This window comes from Rana temporaria, chromosome 7 (genome assembly GCF_905171775.1).
Source record: "Rana temporaria chromosome 7, aRanTem1.1, whole genome shotgun sequence".
Classification (NCBI taxonomy): Eukaryota; Metazoa; Chordata; class Amphibia; order Anura; family Ranidae; genus Rana; species Rana temporaria.
The window spans coordinates 62,846,685-62,869,357 of record NC_053495.1 but is presented as its reverse complement, the minus strand read 5'-3'; the positions used below and the strand labels follow the sequence as shown (position 1 = coordinate 62,869,357).

Below are 22,673 nucleotides of genomic sequence, written 5' to 3'. Positions count from 1 at the left end.
ATAGGCAGTTTTCAGTAAAGGTGAACTATCATTTACATTTATGTATTAGTAGGTCTATAAACCTGCTAAAAAAAGAGGCATCTGAGAAGGAAACTGTTCCACAATAGGGACACCCATGGAAAAGTCACCCAACAAAGGTACAAGAAACACAGAATTAGATGATAACGTCTTTTTAATGATACATTGTTGCTGTCTGTATGATAATGTATATTTTTTGGAAGGAATGTTCTAGTCACACACTGTCTTCCCGCCAAGGAGGGGCACGGACACTCCGCGTACATCTGCCCTCGTGCACGCGCCACCTCTGGCGAGCACGGGCACGGCCGCGCACTAGTGGGAGGTGTTGTAAGACACTGACAAGGAGAGGGGTGGGATTAGAGAGTTGACAGCGGAAAGAGGCGTGTCCCCGGGCGAGGTGACAGCGGAGCTCGGAGAAGGAGGAGCCATCTGTTAGTCTTCGCCGGGGCCGCGTTGAACATGGAGCTGTCTGCAGTCGGGGAGCGAGTGTTCGCCGCCGAATCCATCATTAAACGGCGCATAAGGAAGGTGAGAGCTCAGCCCAGCACCGCCGCCGGCTTGGCGCTTAGTGACCTCCGAATCCTCCATCTTTCCTCACCGGCTCCCTGTTTAGCACCGAAGTGCGCAGTCAGAGGACAGGCCCCTGCAGCATCGCTATGGCGGCTCTGCATCTCCTCTGACGTTGTCACCTCTCAGCCCCCTGAATAGACATAGCGGCGGCCGCCGGGTGATTGTGACCGAATGCCAGCACCGATCCCCTCCCCCCACATCGATCTGATCATCAATCGGTGCCGTTCTCTGAGTGTTCCCGGGAGATCGATGCCTCCCTCAATCCGCCTGTATACGTCCACACTTCTATAGAATGTGGTGATCACGTCATCATGAGCTAGTGACGTCACACAGCTGACTTGTTTAGTGATTTCCTCTCCGGGGGGAATAAATTCCCCGGTGAGATGTGAATTGTTGGCACACATGTCAGATCCTCATGTGGGATCAATCCACTGACCTCGTATGCCCTCAGCACTCAGATCTGCCAGATCCCCCCTCTCCTTACCATTCATAGCATGTCCCATCCTCCCCTTCCATCACATCAGGGGGACCCCCCTACTGCCCCCATCTAATGCTGGCCGCACACCCCCATTTATTTTATTTCATATTGTCCGATCGATGCGCCTTTCCATCAAATTCACAATCGCACAGCCATAACTTCCCTTCCAATCAATTTAGACTCGGGTTTGATCAGATTCAATCAATCCGAGTCGATTGGCCATGGTAGAAAAGTATCGATCGGCAGCATTGAGACACTTTTCTTTCATAAATACAGTCATATTTCAGATTCCAAGATGGAAATGGAGATCAGATCAATAATTTCCAATTGTATTTTAGCTATCGATCAAAATCCACTTCTTCATGTGTGGCAAATTGATCAAATGGGTTGCTGACCATAGATTGATGTGTTCTCTTTTTTTTTCTTTTTCTCTATTGGAAAGATCAAATGAAAGAGAGGCGACCATTTATGGAAGTGTGCATGGTCGTCATTATCCTTGGAGCTCGGCATAATCATTTAATATAGGGATCGTCTGGTCGTTTAATATAGGGATCGTCTGGTCGTTTAATATAGGGATCGTCTGGTCGTTTAATATAGGGATCGTCTGGTCGTTTAATATAGGGATCGTCTGGTCGTTTAATATAGGGATCGTCTGGTCGTTTTAATATAGGGATGCTCTGATCCGCTCTGATCATTACTATAGGGATCCTCTGATCATTACTATAGGGATGCTCTGATCATTACTATAGGGATCCTCTGATCAGCTCTGATCATTACTATAGGGATCCTCTGATCATTAATTAATATAGGGATCCTCTGATCATTAATATAAGGATCCTCTGATCATTAATATAGGGATCCTCTGATCAGCTCTGATCATTAATATAGGGATCGTCTGGTCATTTAATATAGGGATCGTCTGGTCATTTAATATAGGGATCGTCTGGTCATTTAATATAGGGATCGTCTGATCATTAATATAGGGATGCTCTGATCATTACTATAGGGATGCTCTGATCATTACTATAGGGATTCTCTGATCATTACTATAGGGATGCTCTGATCATTACTATAGGGATCCTCTGATCAGCTCTGATCATTTAATATAGGGATCCTCTGATCATTACTATAGGGATCCTCTGATCAGCTCTGATCATTAATATAGGGATCCTCTGATCATTAATATAGGGATGCTCTGATCAGTACTATAGGAATCCTCTGATCATTAATGTAGGGATCCTCTGATCATTACTATAGGGATCCTCTGATCATTACTATAGGGATCCTCTGATCAGCTCTGATCATTAATATAGGGATCCTCTGATCAGCTCTGATCATTACTATAGGGATCCTCTGATCATTACTATAGGGATCCTCTGATCATGAATATAGGTCTGCTCTGATCACTATATATGGGAAAACTCTCCTTGTAACATCTGCTGGTGCTTATTTCCTCTGACAAAGTTAAAATGAGGACAAGGCTGGATTCCTGCTCATGTTGTACAGCACACAGAAGTAAACAGTGTACATTGTTTCTGGTAACATGCCAAGACTAATAGAGTATCATTGTTGGCCGTGACTGAGATCCTAGCATCCATGTCAGCACTAGTTTGTGCGTCTGCAGTTGCTCTGTGCGGATCCTGCTGGGAATTCCTATACATGGGGATCTACATAGAAAATGCAGCATTAGTGGGGATTGTATTGGGTGTGAAGGTTCATGCCGAGTCCATGGATTGCTTTTGTTTGCCTCTGTTTCTAGTGTTCTGTATTTTCATTCTTTGTGTTGAAGTTCTTAGGAACCGTTTTATGTGTCTTGAAAAAGAAAGTGCTTTGATTTAAAGGGTTAGTTCACCTTTACTGACTTCTCCCAAAAAACATCCCCTAGCATTACAGCGTCCTCAGTACATTAACCTCTTGCTGACCACATAAGAAAGGGGTGGGTTTAATGTAGCATATGCATGTATGGCAACATGAGGTTGCATGCTCCTAGTACACTGACCGCGCTGTCGCTGACCGTTCTTGGTCAAAGCTTCTGATCCAGAGCCCCTGGAACAGACTCCTGAACACGTGACCGATGTGAGAGGCGATCGCAATGGTCACGTGATACAGAAACCGCTTAAAGTAGCAAAACTAAAGCAATGCTCTTTTCACCAGTGTTAAAAAAATAAAATTGTGTTATGGTAGATAGGAAAAATGTATATATATGTTGTACAGCCCTGGCCAAACGTTTTGAGAATGACACACATATTCGTTTTCACAAAGTCTTATGCGGCGTACACACGGTCGTTTTTCGGCATGGAAAAAAATATATTTTTAAAAACATCATTTAAAATGATCGTGTGTGGGCTTCTGAAAAACGACCAAAAAAAATTCGAACATGCTGCATTTTTTAATGTCGTTTTTTTTAAAATGTCGTTTTTTGGGTTGTAAAAAGTGATTGTGTGTGGGTTAAAACGACGTTTTAAACCCGCACATGCTCAGAGTTATGAGACGGGAGCGCTCGTTCTGGTAAAACTACCATTCATAATGGAGTAAGCACATTCATCACGCTGTAACGGACAGAAAAGCGAAAATTGTCTTTTGCTAACACGGAATCGGCTAAAAGCAGCCCAAAGGCGAATAGAACGTCCCCTTCAGAGTGCCGTCGTACGTGTTGTACGTCACCGCGCTTTGTTCATCATTTTTCAAAAACGATGGTGTGTGGGCAACATCGTTTTTAATGATGAAGTTGTAAAAATGTCGTTTATTGGACATGCTGAAAATGTAATTTTTTTTTACTGACGCGGCATCATTGTTTTTAGATCTTTTTGCCAGATGTTACTATGGTATACTGAAGTATAATTACAAGCATTTTATAAGCGTGCTTTTATTGATCATTTACATTTGTAGTTAATGCAGTGGTTCTCAACCTTTATAGTGCCGTGACCCCTTGATAAAATTTCCCAAGTTGTGGGGACCCCTAACAGTAAAATTTATTTTCGTAGCGTGGGTTGTCAGCACCCGAAGCAAGACAAGTAATTTGCGCCCCTAACCCACGGATATTTAGCGCTCCCTGAGTCCCTTCCACTCCTACAGTATTAAAACCCCTTATGGTACATTTTAGGATTTACCACTCTTTCTCTTCTCCTTTCTTCCCCTTTCCCCCCCATCCCTCACTCTAGCCATCTTTTGCTACCCTTTTTCTTTGTTCCTCCCCCTTTTTCATGTATTCTCTTATTTTATTCCTTCTATTACTCCTTTGGTGGGGGCGGGTAATAGGATCAGTGGCAATGCTGTAGTGGGGGGGGGGGGGGGGGGCTTTTACTGGCAACTATAATCACAGGTAGTGTTACAGTGAGTGCCTCCGACTTTGTGGTGTCTCGTAGCAGTGACACCAATGGCAAAAATCAGGAGATAGGGGCTCCTCCAGCCCCTCCCACTTCACATTCCTCACATCAGCTGACCTCTAGTCTCAGCCCCCCAGCCATGAACTGAATGCGCGGCTGCTGCGGGCTCTAGGAACAGCCCAGGATTCGGTGACCCCTTGCAAATCATCATTTGACCCCCAAGTTGAGAACCACTGAGTTAATGCAAAGAGTCAATATTTGTAGTGTTGACCCTACTTATTTAAGACCTCTGCAATTCGGCCTGGCGTGCCGTCAATCAACTTCTGGGCCACATTCTGACTAATGGAGGTCCATTCTTGCATAATCTCGTTTGTCAGAATTTGTGGGTGGGTTTCTTTTTTTCACCAGCCTTTTGAGGATTGACCACAAGTTTTTAATGGGATTAAGGTCTGGGGGGTTTCCTGGCTATGGGCCCAAAATGTTGATGTTTTGTTCCCCAGACCACTTGGTTATCTCTTGCTTTATGGCCAGATGCTCCATCATGCTGTAAAACATTGTTCCTCACCAAACTGTTCTTGGATGGTTGGGAGAAGTTGCTCCGGGAGGATGTTTTTGTACCATTCTTTATTCATGGCTGTGTTCTGATGTAGCTCTCACCTTTTCTTCTCTGGATAAGGTTTTTCCAAATTCCCCAAACAACCGCAAAGGGGATTCATCAGAGAAAATGACTTTACCCCAGTCGTCCGTCCAATCCCTGTACCTTTTGCAGAATATCAGTCTGTTCCTGATGTTTTTCCTGAAGAGAAGTGGCTTCTTTGCTGCTCTTCTTGACACCAGACCATCCTCCAAAAGTCTTTGCCTCGCTGTGCGTGCCGATGTGTGTGTGTGTGTGTGTTTTTTGCCGATGTACTCACAGCTGCCTTTCCAAGGTGGTACCCCGATTTTCCCAGCTGAATCAACTGTAGGAGCCAGTCCTGGTGCCTGCTGGACTTAAATGTCCTGAAGCCGCCTTCACAACAATTGAACCACTACTTGAAGTTCTTAATGATCTGATAAATGGTTGATTTAGGGGCAATCCAGCAATATTCTTGCCTGTGAATCCTTTTTTGTGTGAAGCAATGATGGCTGCACATGTTTCCCTGCAGGTAACCAAGATTAACAGAGGAAAAACAATGATTTCAAGCACCTTCCTCCTTTTAGAGCTTCCAGTTTGTTATTCTAGCTAGAGGTGCTTTATCGCTACCCCCCCCCCCCCCCCCCCAGTGTGAAAGTAGCCTTACATGATTTACAGCCTTGTCCTCATCAACACTGACACCTGTGTTAACAAGAGAATCACTGACATGTCAGCTGGGCTGAAATGCAGTGGAAATGTTTTTTTTTTTTTAGGATTAAGTTCATTTTATTGGCAATTAATTTCAATTAATATGATCATTCTTCATAACATTCTGGAGTATATCCAAATTGCCATCGTAAAACCTGAGGCAGCAGACTTTGTGAAAATTTATATTTGTGTCATTCTCAAAACTTATGGGCAGGCCTTTAATTTTTCCTGTGTAAAATGTCACCGACATTATGATCGTGGTACAAAGCATTGCAAAATTAACTGTATAGTGTGTGTGTTGTGTGTTTTATTTTTTTTATTTTTTTTAATGTGACAAAAAAATTGCAAACAAAGCAAATAAACACAAAAAGGTTAAATATTTATGGTTAATAACGTAAAAATAAACCAGCAGAAAAGTTTTTTTTTTTTTTTTTTTTTTTTTAAATAAATGATACTAAACGCACTATTTTACATTGTCCCTTCTTTTTCTGTATGTGGATGATGACGCTGTAATTATTTTAATCATAAAAAAATTACAATAATCAAGTACCCTTTTCCTAATTGATATAAAATTTGTCACCTGACCCAGATCTGTCCCAGCCTCTCTGCAGGGAAACGTAAACGGGAGGCGCTTCCAGTCCAGTACCATGGTGTGGGTGGATTTCTGCCAGGCTGTGTCATCCCATCCCCAGCCTGTGTTTTAGAATAACAGGGAGGTGATGCCACCCTTAATCTACATGTATGATATGCCCCATTGTGTGTAGCTGGTTAGTGGGCATGGAGTCCAGCTACACACAATGAGGCAGGATATTACCTGTAGCCTATGAGTGGCTTCACCTCCCTGTTATTCTAAGACAAAGGCTGTAGGGAGGGTGACACAGTCTGACTGGCTGAAATCCACCCACATCATGTTAATTTGAATGCCAATTTGGGAGGGAGTGGGCTGTCATTTACCACTGTGTGCAGATTTGCTGCAAAATCCCTAGCTGAATCAGGAGCACGAACAGAAGGTGGAGATAGAGAGCAGCAGGATCAACCAGGTTTTTGTGGAATACAGATAACATCTCCATAGTGAGTATAAACAGAATGAAATACGCCATTTATTGATAGTTTTTTTTATGATGTGGGTTTAGTGACCCTTTAGAGTACCAGTGCGATTACAGCGCCGGTTCCTGCATCGCTTCTCCCCCGCAGGCAGTTTACACTGCCCTCTGTGAACCGCTGCGGGTGTCAATACAATGTTAATGACACCTCCAGAATGTGCACAGATTGCAGTGCGAACTGTGGATTCGTACAGTGAGAACACCCATGCGCTCCGATTCCAGTGTAGGGGGAAAAACAAGTCTCTGCACAAACTGTATGGCTGAACTCGCATTGCTCAGACATCGTATGTGATAGACACCTGAGAATCCCATGCGATGTCTGAAATCGCACTGGTCTGAACCTAGGCTTAAGGCTAGGTTCACACTTGTGCAGTTTCCTTGCAGTGTCATTGCTTGTGCACAACAGCCTGTTGCATAATCCACAGATGGGAGGTCATCCCTTTGATCCGCAGCTAAATAAAACAAGTAGATACAAAAGTAGCAGCAATGTTACTTTGTATCTCTCTCTATTATGGATGCCTGTGGCTTTTGTTTATATAGAGCAGTAGATTTGCACAGATAATCCCAGTTTCTGAGCTGGTAAGTGGGCAGAAGGAAAGGACGTACTACACGCACCCTGTGTACTTTGAAGATGGTTTTTAAGTGGATGTTGTGACCAGTGTCCAAGCTGTACAACAAAAGTGGCAGTTGGAGAGTTGAGACAAATCATTTACCTCTGACTGGGGTTCTTGCAATGTTCAGCTTTTATTAATTTGTGTAAAACCTTTAGACCCCTTTCACACTGGGGCGGTTTGCAGGTGATATTGTGCTAAAAATGGCGCCTGCACACCGACCCTAAACAGCCGCTGCTGTGTCTCCAGTGTGAAAGCCCCAAGGGCTTTCACACTAGAGCGGTGTGCTAGCAGGACAGTAAAAAAGTCCTGCTAGCTGCATCTTTGGAGCCGTGTGTATACCGCACCTCCTCGGCTATACTGCCAGCAATGTGCCTCTGCAGAGGCGCTTTGCGGCGGTCTTTAACCCTTTCTCGGCCGCTAGCGGGGTGGTAAAACCACCCCCGCTATCGGCCAAACGCTAAAAATAGCGGCGCTTTACCGCCGACCCCGCCCCAGTGTTAAATTGGCCTTTTCCCGAAAGGGAAATTTTTTTTGTTGACTTTTTTTAATAAACACTCGCCTGTCCCACGGTCCAGCAATATGGCTGCCTGAAGCCTCGCTCCTCTCCCCCTCCTCTCTGTGCTGCCGGCATTAAGTGTGGGCACCCAGCTGTGACAGCTTGCAGCTTCAAAACTGGGTGCGCATGCGCGAGCCGCGCTGTGAATGGCCAAGCAATATTCTGGGACCCGTGACATGTCCCAGAAGATTGCAGTGAGAGGCACCAAGAGCCATGGGAGCTGGGTACCTGTGAAGACTATGAAGGGAGCTGGGTACCTGTGCAGGATTTATTAAAGCGGAAGTTCCACTTTTGGGTGGAAATCTGTTTTATGAAGTATTAGCAGGAGTTTGGGTTCAACCCGTTATGGGATGTACACACGGGCCGAATATCTGGCAGCATTGGCTGGTTCAATAGAAACTGGTCATTATTTGACCTGTGTGTATGGCAGTTGGTCCGACAGAAGCCAGCCATGCATAAAAACGAAAAAGGTCAGCCGATCGGCATCTGACCAGTGCAGGCAACCTGTTCAAGTCGGCTGCATGGATCTGCACAGACAGACTTCGTTGTGATCCGTGCATGTGACCCACAAGGATGTACACGCTGGAATGTGCATTTAAATCCATACAAGACCAAGCAGCTGGCCAACTTCCATTGATTTAAACAGGCTGCCTGTGCAGGTCTACCTGGAGTGCCTGTACATCTGTGCTGGTGAAGATGGGCCCCCTCCTGTGGGTGTACGGATTTGCATTCCCATCTGAATGAGGGTTAAGGCCTGATTCACACCTGCGGGTTCCAGTTTGCATACTCCAGGTGCATTTTGCGGTTTTCAATGCACATTTTTGAAGTCTATGGAACGAAAAAACAGAAAAAAGTCCATAAAATGCACAGATGCAAATGTGACCCACAGGAAACCTAATACATGGACTGTCGTGTTTCTGCAAAACTGAAAATGCACTAAAAAAATGCATAGGTGTGAATGGGGCCTTAGACAGGAAGTGTTACTGCTCAGATCACCAGATGGAAATAAAGAGGTAAAAAAAAAAGTCGAACCATTTTAGCCACCAAATAATATACAAGTGATTTTTACCATGCATCCTTATCCCAGGGAAGCCTAATATTCCTTCCTAATATCCCTGTACCTATATAACGGCACGCGCTTTTTGAGTGCGATGTCTGTCCTGCCTATATTCAGTAGCAAGTTTAATCTGGCCATGCATTTTGTTTGTGACTGCCTTTTAGGCTCCATTCATACCTGTGCAATGTAAAAAAGCTCTACATGCTGCATCTTTGATGTGATTTCATCAAAATGCACGCTCTGTAGAGTTCAATTATAATGCAAATCAAATACACTGCACAGATGTGAACTGGCCCTTGGATTTACCAAAACTATGTAATAGGACAGTGGTCTCCAAACTGCGGCCCGGGGGCCAGATGTGGCCCTTTTGTTTGACTTTATCTGGTTCTTTGGGCACTATTGCACCAATGATGGGGCATCATTCCCCCTACTGACACCATCAATGGGGTACTTACAGTGGATGTAAACCCACTCTCATCCTTTCTAAACTACTGCCATAGTGCTGATCTATAAGGATATACATGCCTCCTGCATGTATCCTTACCTGTCAAATGTCTCCCCTCTGTCTGTTTTGAGACCTGAAAAACTGCAGATTCTGTGGGTGGATCTGTTGTCTGGAGCTCGGTGGGTGGAGTCGTGATGTCGGTAAACTCCCCGCCCTTCTCTACGCTCCCCTTGTCAACATGCATGTTCTCCTGTGTATTCCTTACACTGAATTCTGCTATGATCACTAACATCCAGTCAAAATCCAGAAAAGTAACCACATGACTTCAGAAAAGGAGTGGGGGTGGGAAATAAAAAAAAATAATAAATGCCTGTCTCCAGGCTAGTGCATGAGATATGTAAATAACCTGTCACTCACAGCAAGGGGGAGGAACGGACTAAGGTTTTTCTCTGTAAGTCCGTTTTATTTCACTGAACAATACAAGAGGATTGCTCAGAGCTGGATTAACTCTGTGTGGCAAGACTGGGCACAGATGATAGGAAATCTTATACTGTACATTGTGACATCAAAAAAAATAATAATTTGGGTTTACATCCACTTTAACCACTTCCATACAGGGCACTTACGCACCTTCCCACCCAAGCCAATTTTCAGCTTTGAGCTCTGTCGCACTTTGAATGGCAATTGCGCGGTCATTCTACACTGTACCCAAACAAAATTGGCATCCTTTTTTCCCACAAATAGAGCTTTCTTTTGGTGGTATTTGATCACCTCTGCGATTTTCTTTTTTTTTTTTTTTTGCTTAACAACTAAAAAAAGACTGAAAATTTTGAGAAAAAATTACGTATTTTTTTTTTTTTTTGTATTTTTTTTTTTTTTGTAAATAAGTACGTTTTCTCTTTCAATTACGGGCACTGATATGGTGGCACTGATGGACATCGATGAGGTAGTACTGATGGGCACTGATTGGCGGCGCTGGTATGCGGCACTTATGGGCACTCATAGGCGGCACTGATGGTTACACATGGGCGGCACTGATGGGCACTCATGGGCGGCACAGATGGGCACTCATGGGCGGCACTGATGGGCACTGTGGGGTGGCACTGTAGGGTGGCACTGATGGGCACTGTGGGGCGGCACTGATTTACTTATGTTGCCAGTTTGTGCCCATTTGTGGGCACTGATTGGCATAATTTTTTTTTTTTTTCCCCAGACTTTTTTTTTGCCCCCTTTTTTTTTTTTTTTTTGGTTTGCCCTTCCCTGGTGGTCCAGTGTCGGCTTCCCTGGTGGTCCATGTGGTGATCCGAGGGGGGGCTGCGCTGTCAGGAGAGCCGCAGATCGGCTCTCCTCTACTCGTGTCTGTCAGACGCGAGTGAGGAAGAGCCATCAACGGCTCTTCCTGTTTACATCGTGATCAGCCGTGGTTGGACACGGCTGATCACATGGTAAAGAGCCTCCGTGAGAGACTCTTTACCGGGATCGGTGTTGCGGGGTGTCAGACTGACACCCTGCAACAACGATCGCCACGATGCAGCGGCTCAGAATCCTGAGGACGTCATATGACGTCCAGTCAGGATTCTACAACCACTTTGCCGACGTCAATCTGTCATTGGCGGGCGGCAAGTGGTTAATATACTGATTGACAAAAGGGACACTGTTTATGATGGGACACTGATCCTGGGGAATTTTCTACTCCCACTGGTCCCTGTCCGGCCCCCCTAAAGCCTCAGGGACAGTAAACTTGCCCTTGTCCTGGAAAGTTTGGAGACCCCTGTAATAGGAGGACACGCCGAAACAGTCTGTTCAGTTTGTATGAAATCAGGCAGGTCTTTGCAGTACATAGATGATGACCGATCTAAAGGTCTGTACAATTGGATTGTGTGGTGTATGGTCACCTTTTTAGCCAGCAGTCATGTGTGCTTACCAAACTATTTGGAAACTACAAGTCCTAGTATGTTTGTAAACTGAAGGTTATTTTGTCCGATTTGGCAATCATTTACAAGCCAATTCTCTATTGCCGAGATCAGCTTTTTTGATTAGATAAGCCGAAGCCAGCATCTCAAACTGCAGCTAAAGGGGTTTCGAGAAAGTTGATTTAAGCCAAGGTTCACATTGGTAAGATATTCGCATGAGATTTGACATGTCAAAGCGCATGCCAAATCGGCTTCTGTTTCCGGCAATGGCACCGTTTGTGCCGTGCGACGCAGAACTAATTCCCAAAAGTAGTTCCTGTACTTATTTTGGCGACTTCGGGAGGCGATTTGTATAGACGTCTGCGCAGGAACGCGCACAGATGTCTGTAAAATCGCCCCCTGAAGTCGGACTGCATTGCCGGATTGAAATTGTGCGAGTTCAGCTGAACTCGCCCGATTTCCAACCCGCAGCTTAGTAGAAGATCCAAATCCTCATGTGTATGTTACACTTTTTCACGTATCTGTTGTCTGTTACAAAGGCTTTTTACCTTCAATGCCCTAGATTTCCAGTATGGCCAATGAGCAGTCGTTGCTTTGGAGCTGCTGATGATATTGTAGGGAAGGTGCCCACGTGCCATGGAGTACCCCATGTTTGGGTTCTCAGATTTATAGTAAGATTATTATTTTTTATATGAGAGCTGTGTGCTTTGTTTCCCTTCTAGAACACTCTGCTTATGTAGAAAGGAGGGAAATCGATAATGTCAGCCGCATCTGTTTTGCACCTGGGAACCTTCTACATCTCGGGCTTAATTGTGTTTTCTATTTTTTTTTCTGTTGAGGGAAATTTATAGACCTTGAGAATCACAAAGTAGATTTGTTTTTCTGATATGACCGAGGCCTATGTTTTATAAATATACGACTTTAGATTTCAAGCCAAAGACTATAAAAAAAAAAGTAACGTACATCCTGCCTGCTTCTAATTTCTGTAAACTTTCTTTCTTCCTTGAGGCCGTGTGCAGTTTGTCTCTCGAAGCTCAAAAACACTCAACATGCAAAAACCCGTTGTTTTCAATCGCCCTTGTTCATATTTGAGCGTCCTGTCGCTTGTAGTAAAACATCTGTCACTAGCTACTTTTCAGGCAGAATTGAGTGTTTTATCCCCATAGACTTCAATGAAAATAGTAAAGTGGTATATATACAATGCTGTATCCTGGCCTAGGCCAACAAGGCCCAGGCCTAGGGCAGCACTTTGCAGGGGGGGCAGCATGAAAAAAGTCCCTGCCGGCTTGCGCTACACTATTAGTGTAGCACCAGTCTTATGGGGCGGACTGGGCTGGGCCATATTTAAATTAGGGGGTGCACGAGTTTAGTCAGGCCTAGGGCAGCACAAGACCTAAATACACTACTGTGTGTGTGTGTGTGTGTGTGTGTATATATGTGTGTATATGTATATGTATATATATATATATATATATATATATATATATATATATACCTTACAAAAGCTGCAAAAATGTGCAATTCTGCTTCAGAAAATGCTCAAACGGAAAGTAAAGCCTCCTTTAAAAATAAAAAACAGCCTGTAAGACAAAGGCATAATGAGCGAATATGCATAGCATACTAGCTCATTATGAAGTACTTACCTGAGATCGAAGCCCCCGCAGCCGCCCTCGTTCCCCTCCTCTGTCGCCACCATGTCTCCCGGAGTGACTTCTGGGTATCGCGGCTCCATCGCCGTGACTCGCCGGAGCCGCGATGATGTCGCTGTCGTGCATGTGCGCGGGAGCCGCCGCCACTAACGGCATAACACCATTCACTGACGGCATGCTCGTGAGCCTGCGCCGCTGTGACATCAGTGCTGTTTTCTTTGCAAATATCTCCTGAACCGTGTAGGTTTAGGAGATATTTGTTGCACCTACAGGTAAGCCTTAATCTAGGCTTACCTGTAGGTTAAAGTGGTCTGTAAGGGTTTAAAGTGGATGTAAGGCCTGGTTCAGATGTCTCTGAAATCGCGTCCGAAATCGGGTCTGACAAGCGGGAGTGAAATCGTGCGAGTCCAGCTGAACTCGCACGGCTTCACTCCCGCAGCCCAGTGTAAACCTGGGCTAAACCCTCATAAAGCCAGTACAGTGAACAGCCTCAGATGATACACAGGGATGAAACAAATCTCCTTACAAAAGTTTTTGCATGTACAAAGTTTTTTGCGTTTTTTGTCAGCATTGGCGGTTTTTAGCGTATTTTCTTTTATTTTCAGTGGATCAAAAACGTTAAATGCTGATGAGCCACATTTTTTGAGCATTTTTAGGTGTTTTTACAGCTGAAAAAAAAGACTCTTAGAAGCTACTAGGTTTTATTTTTTTATTTTATTTTTTTCCCAGCCAAAAAAAATGCTTTCGCCAAAAACAGTTGATACCAGCCTATGTGTGTATGGACACATAGGATAACATGCTGGGGAGTTTATTGATTGTAGAAAAAAAAGACATCTGAAGCCAAAAACGGCAGGTGTAAAAATGTCCAGTGTGCACGAGGCCTTACTGTCGAACTCTACGCTTGTGGCAGACATAAAGCCGTTTAGACGGCAGCTGCTGTTACTTGAATCTTTTTAGAATGTTGGAATTGTTTGTGAAAATAATGCACATCTGTACACATCCCTAAATGGAAGTTGTAGGCTGGTGACGTGCCATGAAATGTGTTCTGTAGACGGAGTGCGGGTGAGATGTAATGTCTGGTTATTGTCAGAGCTGAGAAGTATGACGGCTAAAAGCACTCGCCCCCCCACCCCAAAATGTATGATTATATTCTGAGAGTTTTCTACACTATACACTAGGCTAGCTCCTTTTTCAAAGTATAAAATGGCAGTGACCGCATGACTTGCATCAATCTATATTATGTATTTTTCTTTTGTCACTTTTATACACCAAGGCTTGTCAGTTTGTCTAACAGATGTAAATAACTTAATGGTTGGTTGGGAATTTTGGCATGATTGAGCATACTTTTTACTACACTTATCGGGTATACACTGGTCAGCCATAACGTTATGACCACTGACGGATCAAACGATATTGTATTTACGCTACGCCGCCTCAAGTCAGAGGCAAGTACTGTATTCACAAAGCACTTGCCTCCTAACTTACAGCGGCGTAGCGTAAATGGGGCCGGCGTAAGCGCGCCTAATTCAAATGAGGATGGGGGGGGGGCGTGTTTTATGTTAATGTTTTGTGACCCGACGTGATTGACGTTTTTTACGAATGGCGCATGCGTCGTCTGTGTACATATCCCAGTGTGCATTGCTCCAAAGTACGCCGCAAGGACGTATTGGTTTCGACGTGAACGTAAATTACGTCTAGCCCCATTCACGGACGACTTGCGCAAACAACGTAAAGTTTTCAAATTTCGACGCGGGAACTTAACATTGGCCAGGCCAGCTATTTGTTGGAATAACTTTACGCAGGAAAAAGCCATAGGTAAACAACGTAAAAAAAGCGCCGGGCGCACGTATGTTCGTGAATCGGCGTATCTAGTCATTTTACATATTCTACACCGAACACAACGGAAGTGCCACCTAGCGGCCAGCGGGAAAATTGCACCCTAAAATACGACGGCATAGGAGACTTTTGCCGCTCGTATCTTAGCCTAATTTAAGCGTATCTGGTTTCCAGAAAACGCTTAGATTTAGGACGGCGTAGATTCAGAGTTATGACGGCGTATCTACTGATACGCCAGCGTAAACGTACCTGAATCTGGCTATAAAACTGCAGCCCCTTTGAGATGTTCCCACTCTACAGTGGTCAGGACCTACCAAAAGTGGTCCAAGGAAGGAAAAGCGGCGAAGGGGTCATGGGCAGCCAAGGCTCACTGATACACATGGGAAGGCTGGCCTGTGTAGTCCGATTCAATAGAAGAGATACTGTAGCTCAAATAGCTAAAAAAGTTAATGCTGGTTATAAATAGAAAGGTATCGGAACACAGTGGGGGAGATTTAGTAAAACTATTGCGCTCTGAATGTGGTGCAGCTGTGCATGGTAGCCGATCAACTTCTAACTTCAGCTTGTTCAATTAAGCTTTGACAATAAGCCCTGGTTCACATTGATGCTACTTTGAAATCGCACTACTTCACTTGAAGTAGTGCGATTTTCTAAGTAGCATAGTCAGTGCGATTTCAGGTGCTACTTGATTGACATTTTGTGTGGCTTCATGTACAGATGTCTATTGAGGTCGCACCTGAACTCGGCAAAAGTAGTGCAGGAGCTACTTTTGCAAATCGGTATGGCGCCGCAAAATCGGGAACATTGCCATTACCTCCAATGGGCTGTGACTTGTCATGGGTTTGATCTCTCAAATCGCATTACAAATTGTTCCAATGTGAACCTAGGCTTAAGCCTGGAAGCTGATTGGTTTCTATGCAAATCTGCATCAGATTTTGCACTCTCTAGCTTTAGTAAATCTCCCCCAGTGTGTTGCAGTTTGTGTACAGGGCTGAATAGCCGCAGACTGGGTGGTCATAATGTTTTGGCTGATAGGTACATTTTCAAAAGTAAGTACATGTAAACCTAAGGTATATTTCCAACGGTAAGTACATGCATACAAAATAATGTGCTAGCACTACATTTTCTTTATTACCACTTCCAGAGTTCACAGTACTTCCCCCCCCCCCCCCCCCCCCCGACGATGCTTTTGTCAGCTCTTCCCTCCAGGATGATGGAGCCATCTTTGTTTAGACATCGTTCATGATCACTCTTTACTTGGCAGTATTTTCACACCTGAGGTGCTTTTCATTTTAGCGGTAAAAATAAATAGTGCCTGAAAAGCGCCTCTCATGCCTCCCCTGTGTGAAACCCTCAGTGCTTTCACAGTGGAGCAGTGCGCTTGCGGGACGGTAAAAAAAAAAAAAAAGTCCTGCAAGCAGCATCTTTGGGGCAGTTTAGGAGCGCTGTAAGCACCGCTCCCAAAACGCCATTCCTTATTGACATGAATGGGCAGTGCTGCTGAAGCGCCACAACATGGGCACTTTTAACCCTTTCAGCCGCTAGCGGGGGTTAAAAGCGCACCGCTAGCGGCTGGAAAAAAGCGTAGCTAAAACACTGCTTTACTCCCAAACCCCCCCCCCCGTCCCAGTGTGAAAGTAGCCTCCCTACAAGCTACAATGTTTAGTCACTGGGAAGAGGAGACTGAAGAAACTTGTTGCCATTTTAAGCACAATCACTGACTGGTGCCCAAGGACGGTCTTTTCATGATGAAATGAAAAATGATACAATTGCTGTATACTGTAACATGTCAGGAGTTTATCCACGCAGGTTTCTAAAGTGGCAGAAAAGTCCACTTTAGGGAATATTGATAAAAGTTTTGCACACTTCAGCTGTCGAAGAGCCTAGGTTCACTTTGGAGCGATTTGTCATGCGATTTTGAGATCAAAATTGGAGTCAATGGCACTGTTCCAAACGGTGCAACACCGATTTGCGGCGCCACACCGATTTGCACTACTTTTGCCAATTTCAGGTGTGACTTCAATAGACATCTGTGCATGAAGCCACACGCATCAAGTAGCACCTAAAATTGCGCTGACCTTGCTACTTTGAAATCGCTCTACTTCAAGTGAAGTAGCGCGATTTTAAAGTAGCATCAATGTGAACCAGGGCTTATAGGCATTTGATTTATTTTTTGCCCCTCTGTCATCCTTAGCTTGCGCCCATGCACACACAGCCATTCACAATCGTTAAGGGACAGAAATCTCAATGAACCAAAATCGCGTTCAGGAGAGGAGCTTTTGTGTAAATGTGCCTAAACCCTAGGCATGTATAGCGCTTCAGCGTTCATTCATTTCAATGACCAGAATAAATGAATATTCTGTCCAATGAAATGAACGCCCAAACACTTGATGCGTCTAAGTGCGTTTTTAATGCTGATATTCTCTTGATCGGAGAAAGGTGTCCAGAAGAGCTTAGTGTGTGAGGCCTAAACGTTCAGTGATTGAGCCCTTGTTCACATTGCTGCTACTTTGAAATCCGTTCTACTTCAATTGAAGTAGCGCAATTTCTGGCAATGTGTAATGAGTGTCTCTCATTCCCCCAGTCCATTGGTCCTGCACTGACGGGTCTCCCTACAAACGCACATCAGTCTCTGCAAGTGAGTTCATTTATTATGCTTGAGATTTTCCCTCCAGCCTCAGCATTTGGCGTTCTTCTTAATTAACATCAGAGCCGTCACCTTTCTGTTTACTTTTACATTTCTAATAAAACCTCCTCCATGGTCCTCCTGACCCCGTCCAAAACATTTTTTATTTTTTTTACACTGTTTGTAAATTCTTGCATTAATTTGAATGAGAATAAGACTTGTATAAGCTCTGATATATTTAAGTTTTTGGAATCTTTCTATTGTAGACGGGGGAGGGGTGGGTATAACATATACTATATTTTAGTTTAGGAATGTATGCAATTCAGAACATGTTTCAAATGATGGATTTGCAGTAATTGCCAACAAGCAGATTTTGTAGCATAAAGGTTAGATAGGTTGTCTTCTTGGATTATTAGATTACCTTTTTTTCCTCTCTGCGTTGTATTGTTATGCAAGACTTCAAACCAGACTTGTTGGGCTCATAAACCTTTATAGCCCAAGGGATGAGATAAATAGTGATCCTTGACAGAACAGGTAATTAAGTTCTAGGTAAACTTTCCAGCAAGCAGAAAGAAGTGCACACAACAGATTTATTTTCTGTGCTTTGTTCTGTTTGGCTTCCACTTTAATTTTGCTGATGGCGATTGAATTTTTTTTTTTATTAACTTTTATTAACTTCAATTTTACAAACATGCTAGATCAATGAAAGTCACCAATGCTTGTATGGCAGTATTAAACACAAAAGCAAACCTTTTTTATATTGCGTCTTACCCAGGCCTCGACAAAATCCGGGCGCCAGGTCGCATTTGTGACCCCGCTCCCGCCGGTAATTGAGGCCGAGGCTTTGCGGCCTCAATTACCGGCCATCGCAGGCCCACGACGGCCGGTAATTTAGGCTGCGGCCTCAATTACCGGCGGGCGCGGGGTCACAATTTTTTTTGTTGCGATTGCGACCTGGCGCCCCGATTTGTCGAGGCCTGGGTAAGACGCAATATAAAAAAGGTTTGCTTTTGTGTTTAATACTGCCATAAAAAGCATTGGTGACTTTCATTGATCTAGTATTTTTGTAAAATTTAAGTTAATAAAAAAAAAAAAAAAAAAATTCAATCGCCATCACAAAACTTAAAGCGGATGTGCCATGGGAAAAAAATATTAAAAGCCAGCAGCTACAAATACTGCAGCTGCTGACTTTTAATATTAGGACACTTACCTGTCCTGGAGTCCAGCGCCGATCGCAGCAGAGGACGAGCGATCGCTCGTCTCTCTGCTGCTCCCACCGCCATCCACGCTGAGGGAACCAGGAAGTGAAGCGCTGCGGCTTCACTGCCCGGTTCCCTACGGCGCATGCGCGAGTCGCGCCCGCCGATTGGCTCCCGCTGTGTGCTGGGAGCCGAGTGTTCCCAGCACACAACGGGGGGGCGACGGGATGTGCCGGAATGCCCGTCTTTTGCCCGTGAATGCCGGGCCAGAAGTGGGTGCAAATACCTGTCTTTAGACAGGTATCTGCACCCCCCTGAAAGGTGTCAAATGTGACACCGAAGGGGGGGAGGGTTCCGATCGGCGGGACTCCACTTTAGGGTGGAGAACCGCTTTAAAGTGGAAGTCAAACAGAACAAAGCACAGAAAATAAATCTGTTGTGTGCACTTCTTTCTGCTTGCTGGAAAGTTTACCTAGAACTTAATTACCTGTTCTGTCAAGGATCACTATTTATCTCATCCCTTGGGCTATAAAGGTTTATGAGCCCAACAAGTCTGGTTTGAAGTCTTGCATAACAATACAACGCAGAGAGGAAAAAAAGGTAATCTAATAATCCTAGAAGACAACCTATCTAACCTTTATGCTACAAAATCTGCTTGTTGGCAATTACTGCAAATCCATAATTTGAAACATGTTCTGAATCCTGTGTCTCCGTGCGCCCCCACCTCCACTATCGCGGCGGGTCCCGCGACGGCCAGTAATTTAGGCCGCGGCTTTGCAGCCTTGTGAAGGCCCAAGCTGCCTTCTGTGACCTGGCGCCAACTGGTGGTGGCCGTTGGCATTACAAGTAAAACAGCAGTTCTAATGTGTGTGTGTGTGTTTTTTTTTTTTTTTTTTTTTTTTACTGTTTTCACTGCCATCTCCTTCCCTCTAATTGGAACCCCCAAACATTATGTATATTTTTTTATTCTAACACCCTAGAGAATAAAATGGCGATCGTTGCAATACTTTCTGTCACACCGTATTTGCGCAGCGGTCTTACAAGCGCACTTTTTTTTGGGAAAAAATACACTTTTTTTAATTAAAAAAATAAGTAAGGTTATCCCAATTTTTTTTTTATATTGTGAAAGATAATGTTACGTAGAGTAAATTGATACCCAACATGTCACGCTTCAAAATTGCGTCAGCTCGTGGAATGCTGACAAACTTTTATTGCATGTTTTGAGTTACAGAGGAGGTCTAGAGCTAGAATTATTGCTCTCGCTCGAACGATCGCAGCGATACCTCACGTGTGGTTTGAATACCGTTTACATATGCGGGCGCTACTCACATATGTGTTCGCTTCTGCGCGCGAGCTTAGCGGGACAGGTGCGTTTTCTGGCTCCTAACTTTTTTAGCTGGCTCCTAGATTCCAAGCAAATTTGTCAAACCCTGGTCTTACCAGTTCTTAGAGGTGATGGCTACATTAGTTTTCTTTTTTAGGCTTTCTTCTATTTTCATCTAGTGATCCAGGTACCAAGTCTGTTTCTCCAAAAGAACAAGCTCTCTTCCAATATCAGTTTACAGTGGTGAGACAAACCATTTAAACACTGAATGGGGTTCTTAAAGCGGAGTTCCACTCAAAAATGGAACTTGCGCTTTTCGGAACCCTTCCCCCTCTGGTGTCACATTTGGCACCTTTCAGGCGGGAGGGCGGTGCAGATACCTGTCTAAGACGGTTATTTGCACCCACTTTTGGGCATAGACTCCCGTGGGAATCATGCCACTTCCCGTCCCCCCCGCTGTCTCCTGGGGAAACGGCCTGGTCCCAGGAGAGAGCGGGGACCAGTGAGGGCACAACGCTCTACTCGCACAGTAGGGAACCGCGCAGTGAAGCCGCAGCGCTTCCCTTCCTGATTCCCAGCGGGGGCAGCCGAGGGACGAGCGATTGCTCGGCTGACGTAATTGTGGGCGCGCTGGACAGGTAAGTGTCCATTTTTTTTTTTTTTTTTTTTTTTTTTAAGTCAGCAGCTGCCGTATTTGTAGCTGTTGTTGTCATTTAGCCAGAACAATGTGCAGAAAGGAGCTCGCAACTTAACTGATAGGAGGGCTTCTTCTGGGCCACAGAGTTGGAATGTATTTCAGAGGATCAAACCAATGGCGAGGCAACTAGGAGTTGTAGAAATGGTAGCCACAATATTTCTCTTTGGAAAGCAAGGCTTGTAAAGTTTTTGAACATTTGGAAGCTTGATACTTTATCAATGAGATTCTGCATATTTGTTATGTATTTGAGGAGCTGCACATTTTTACTGAGGTGTTTTTTTTTTTCATTCCTTTCTTACACTTTATTTCTTTTTTTTATTTCAGAGTCGTATTGAATACCTTGTGAAATGGAAAGGTTGGGCTATCAAGTAAGAACTTTATTTCTTCTCATAATTTACCCTTTGTGGATAAACTGTACTTTTATTTCTATGACATTCATATCTGTAATATATTTTTGGCAGTTAAAGTGATTGTAAAGTCCCGATACAAAACAAACATGTTATACTTACCTGCTCTGTGCAGTTGGTTTTGCACAGAGCATCTCAGATCCCCCTCTTCTTGGGTCCCTCTTCACTGCTCCTGGCTTCTCCCTCCTGATGAGTGCCCCCATAGACCAGCAGCTTGCTATTGGGGCAGCCAAACTGCAGCCCTTTGTCCATTCAGACATGCAGCTGCCATTCAGCCCCGCCCCCTCTCTCCCCTGATTGGCTAACTGACTTTGATTTACTGCTGCTGGAGCCAATGGGGCAGCGGCTGTGCCCCAGCCAATCAGAAGGAGAGTCCAGGATGGCCGAGGGAATCGTGGAGAGAGAATGGGGCTCAGGGTAAATGTTAGGGGGGCGGGGGTGGTCTGCTACACACAGGTTATTTTATCTTAAAGTGATTGTATGGGTTTGTTTTTTGTTTTTTGTTTTTTAAATAAAAACATGTTATACTTCCACTGTGCAGTGCATTTTGCACAGGGTGGCTCCGATCCTGCTGTTCTCAGGTCTCTCGGCGGCTGTCTCAGCTCCTCCCTGCAATAGCTAACCCCCTCTGGGAAGCTCCATCCCGAGGGGGTTAGCTTGCAGGCGTGCTCCTTGTCATAAAAGACAGACTGTGTCTATGGACGCTGCGTCCATAGACACAGAGTGTATGACTCGGTCCCCCCCCCACGGCCGCGTCATGGATGTGATTGACAGCAGCGCAAGCCAATGGCTGTGCTGCTATCAATCTATCCAATCAACAGCCAGACTCTGTGGAGAAGAGGATGCCGGGGGATGCGCAAAGCAGGTGAATGGGCTCAGGTAAGTAAACGGGGGGCTGGGGGGGCCCATCATTGCCAGGTGTTTTTTCATCTAATGCATAGGATGCATCAAGATGAAAAAACTCGAACCTCTACAACTCCTTTAATGCATGGCATGCATTAAGATAATAAAATAAAAAAAACGTTACAACTCCCCTTTAAAGCATAGAAGCTGTTAAAGGTTGTTTTCTAGTTTCTGTAGGATTCCTCAGCTACTTATTAAAGTATTTTCTACAATCTAATGAACATTTATCTAAAAGTATAAGGTCATAACCACAATGGGGGGGGGGGGGGCATTTTATGAAAATTGGGGCAGCTGTGCATGGCAACCAGTCAGATTCTATCTTTGTTTAGCTGAGCTTTGAAAATGAAAGGGAGATGCTGATTGGTTTTCATGCACAACTGCTGCAGATTCTATTTTGCATTGTCTTTTAAAAGTAGGTGTAAATCCTAACTGTATGCCAATTGCTCTGTGCACTGTGTGTCATAAAGAATTGCCATGTCCTTTCTAAATAAAATAATCTATTCTATCTATCTATCTATCTATCTATCTATCTATCTAAAATTTATCTTGTGTTTAGCCACTTCATCACCAAAAGGATTTACCCACTTACTGACCAGGCCCCTTTGTTTTCAACAAAACACTGCAATGCTAT

General features: G+C 44.4%; 1 protein-coding gene across 1 annotated transcript in view; it reads left to right on the top strand.

The window, feature by feature from the left end:
• The first annotated feature begins 417 nt into the window (after positions 1 to 417).
• The window catches only part of CBX6 (chromobox 6), a 28,852-nt gene continuing 6,596 nt past the window's right edge, over positions 418 to 22,673 (top strand). The window contains exons 1-2 of the mRNA XM_040359493.1: positions 418 to 546; positions 21,057 to 21,100. Of these exons, the coding sequence (XP_040215427.1) occupies positions 478 to 546; positions 21,057 to 21,100 (113 nt within the window). The 5' untranslated portion in view covers positions 418 to 477. The remainder of the gene's footprint in view (positions 547 to 21,056; positions 21,101 to 22,673) is intronic.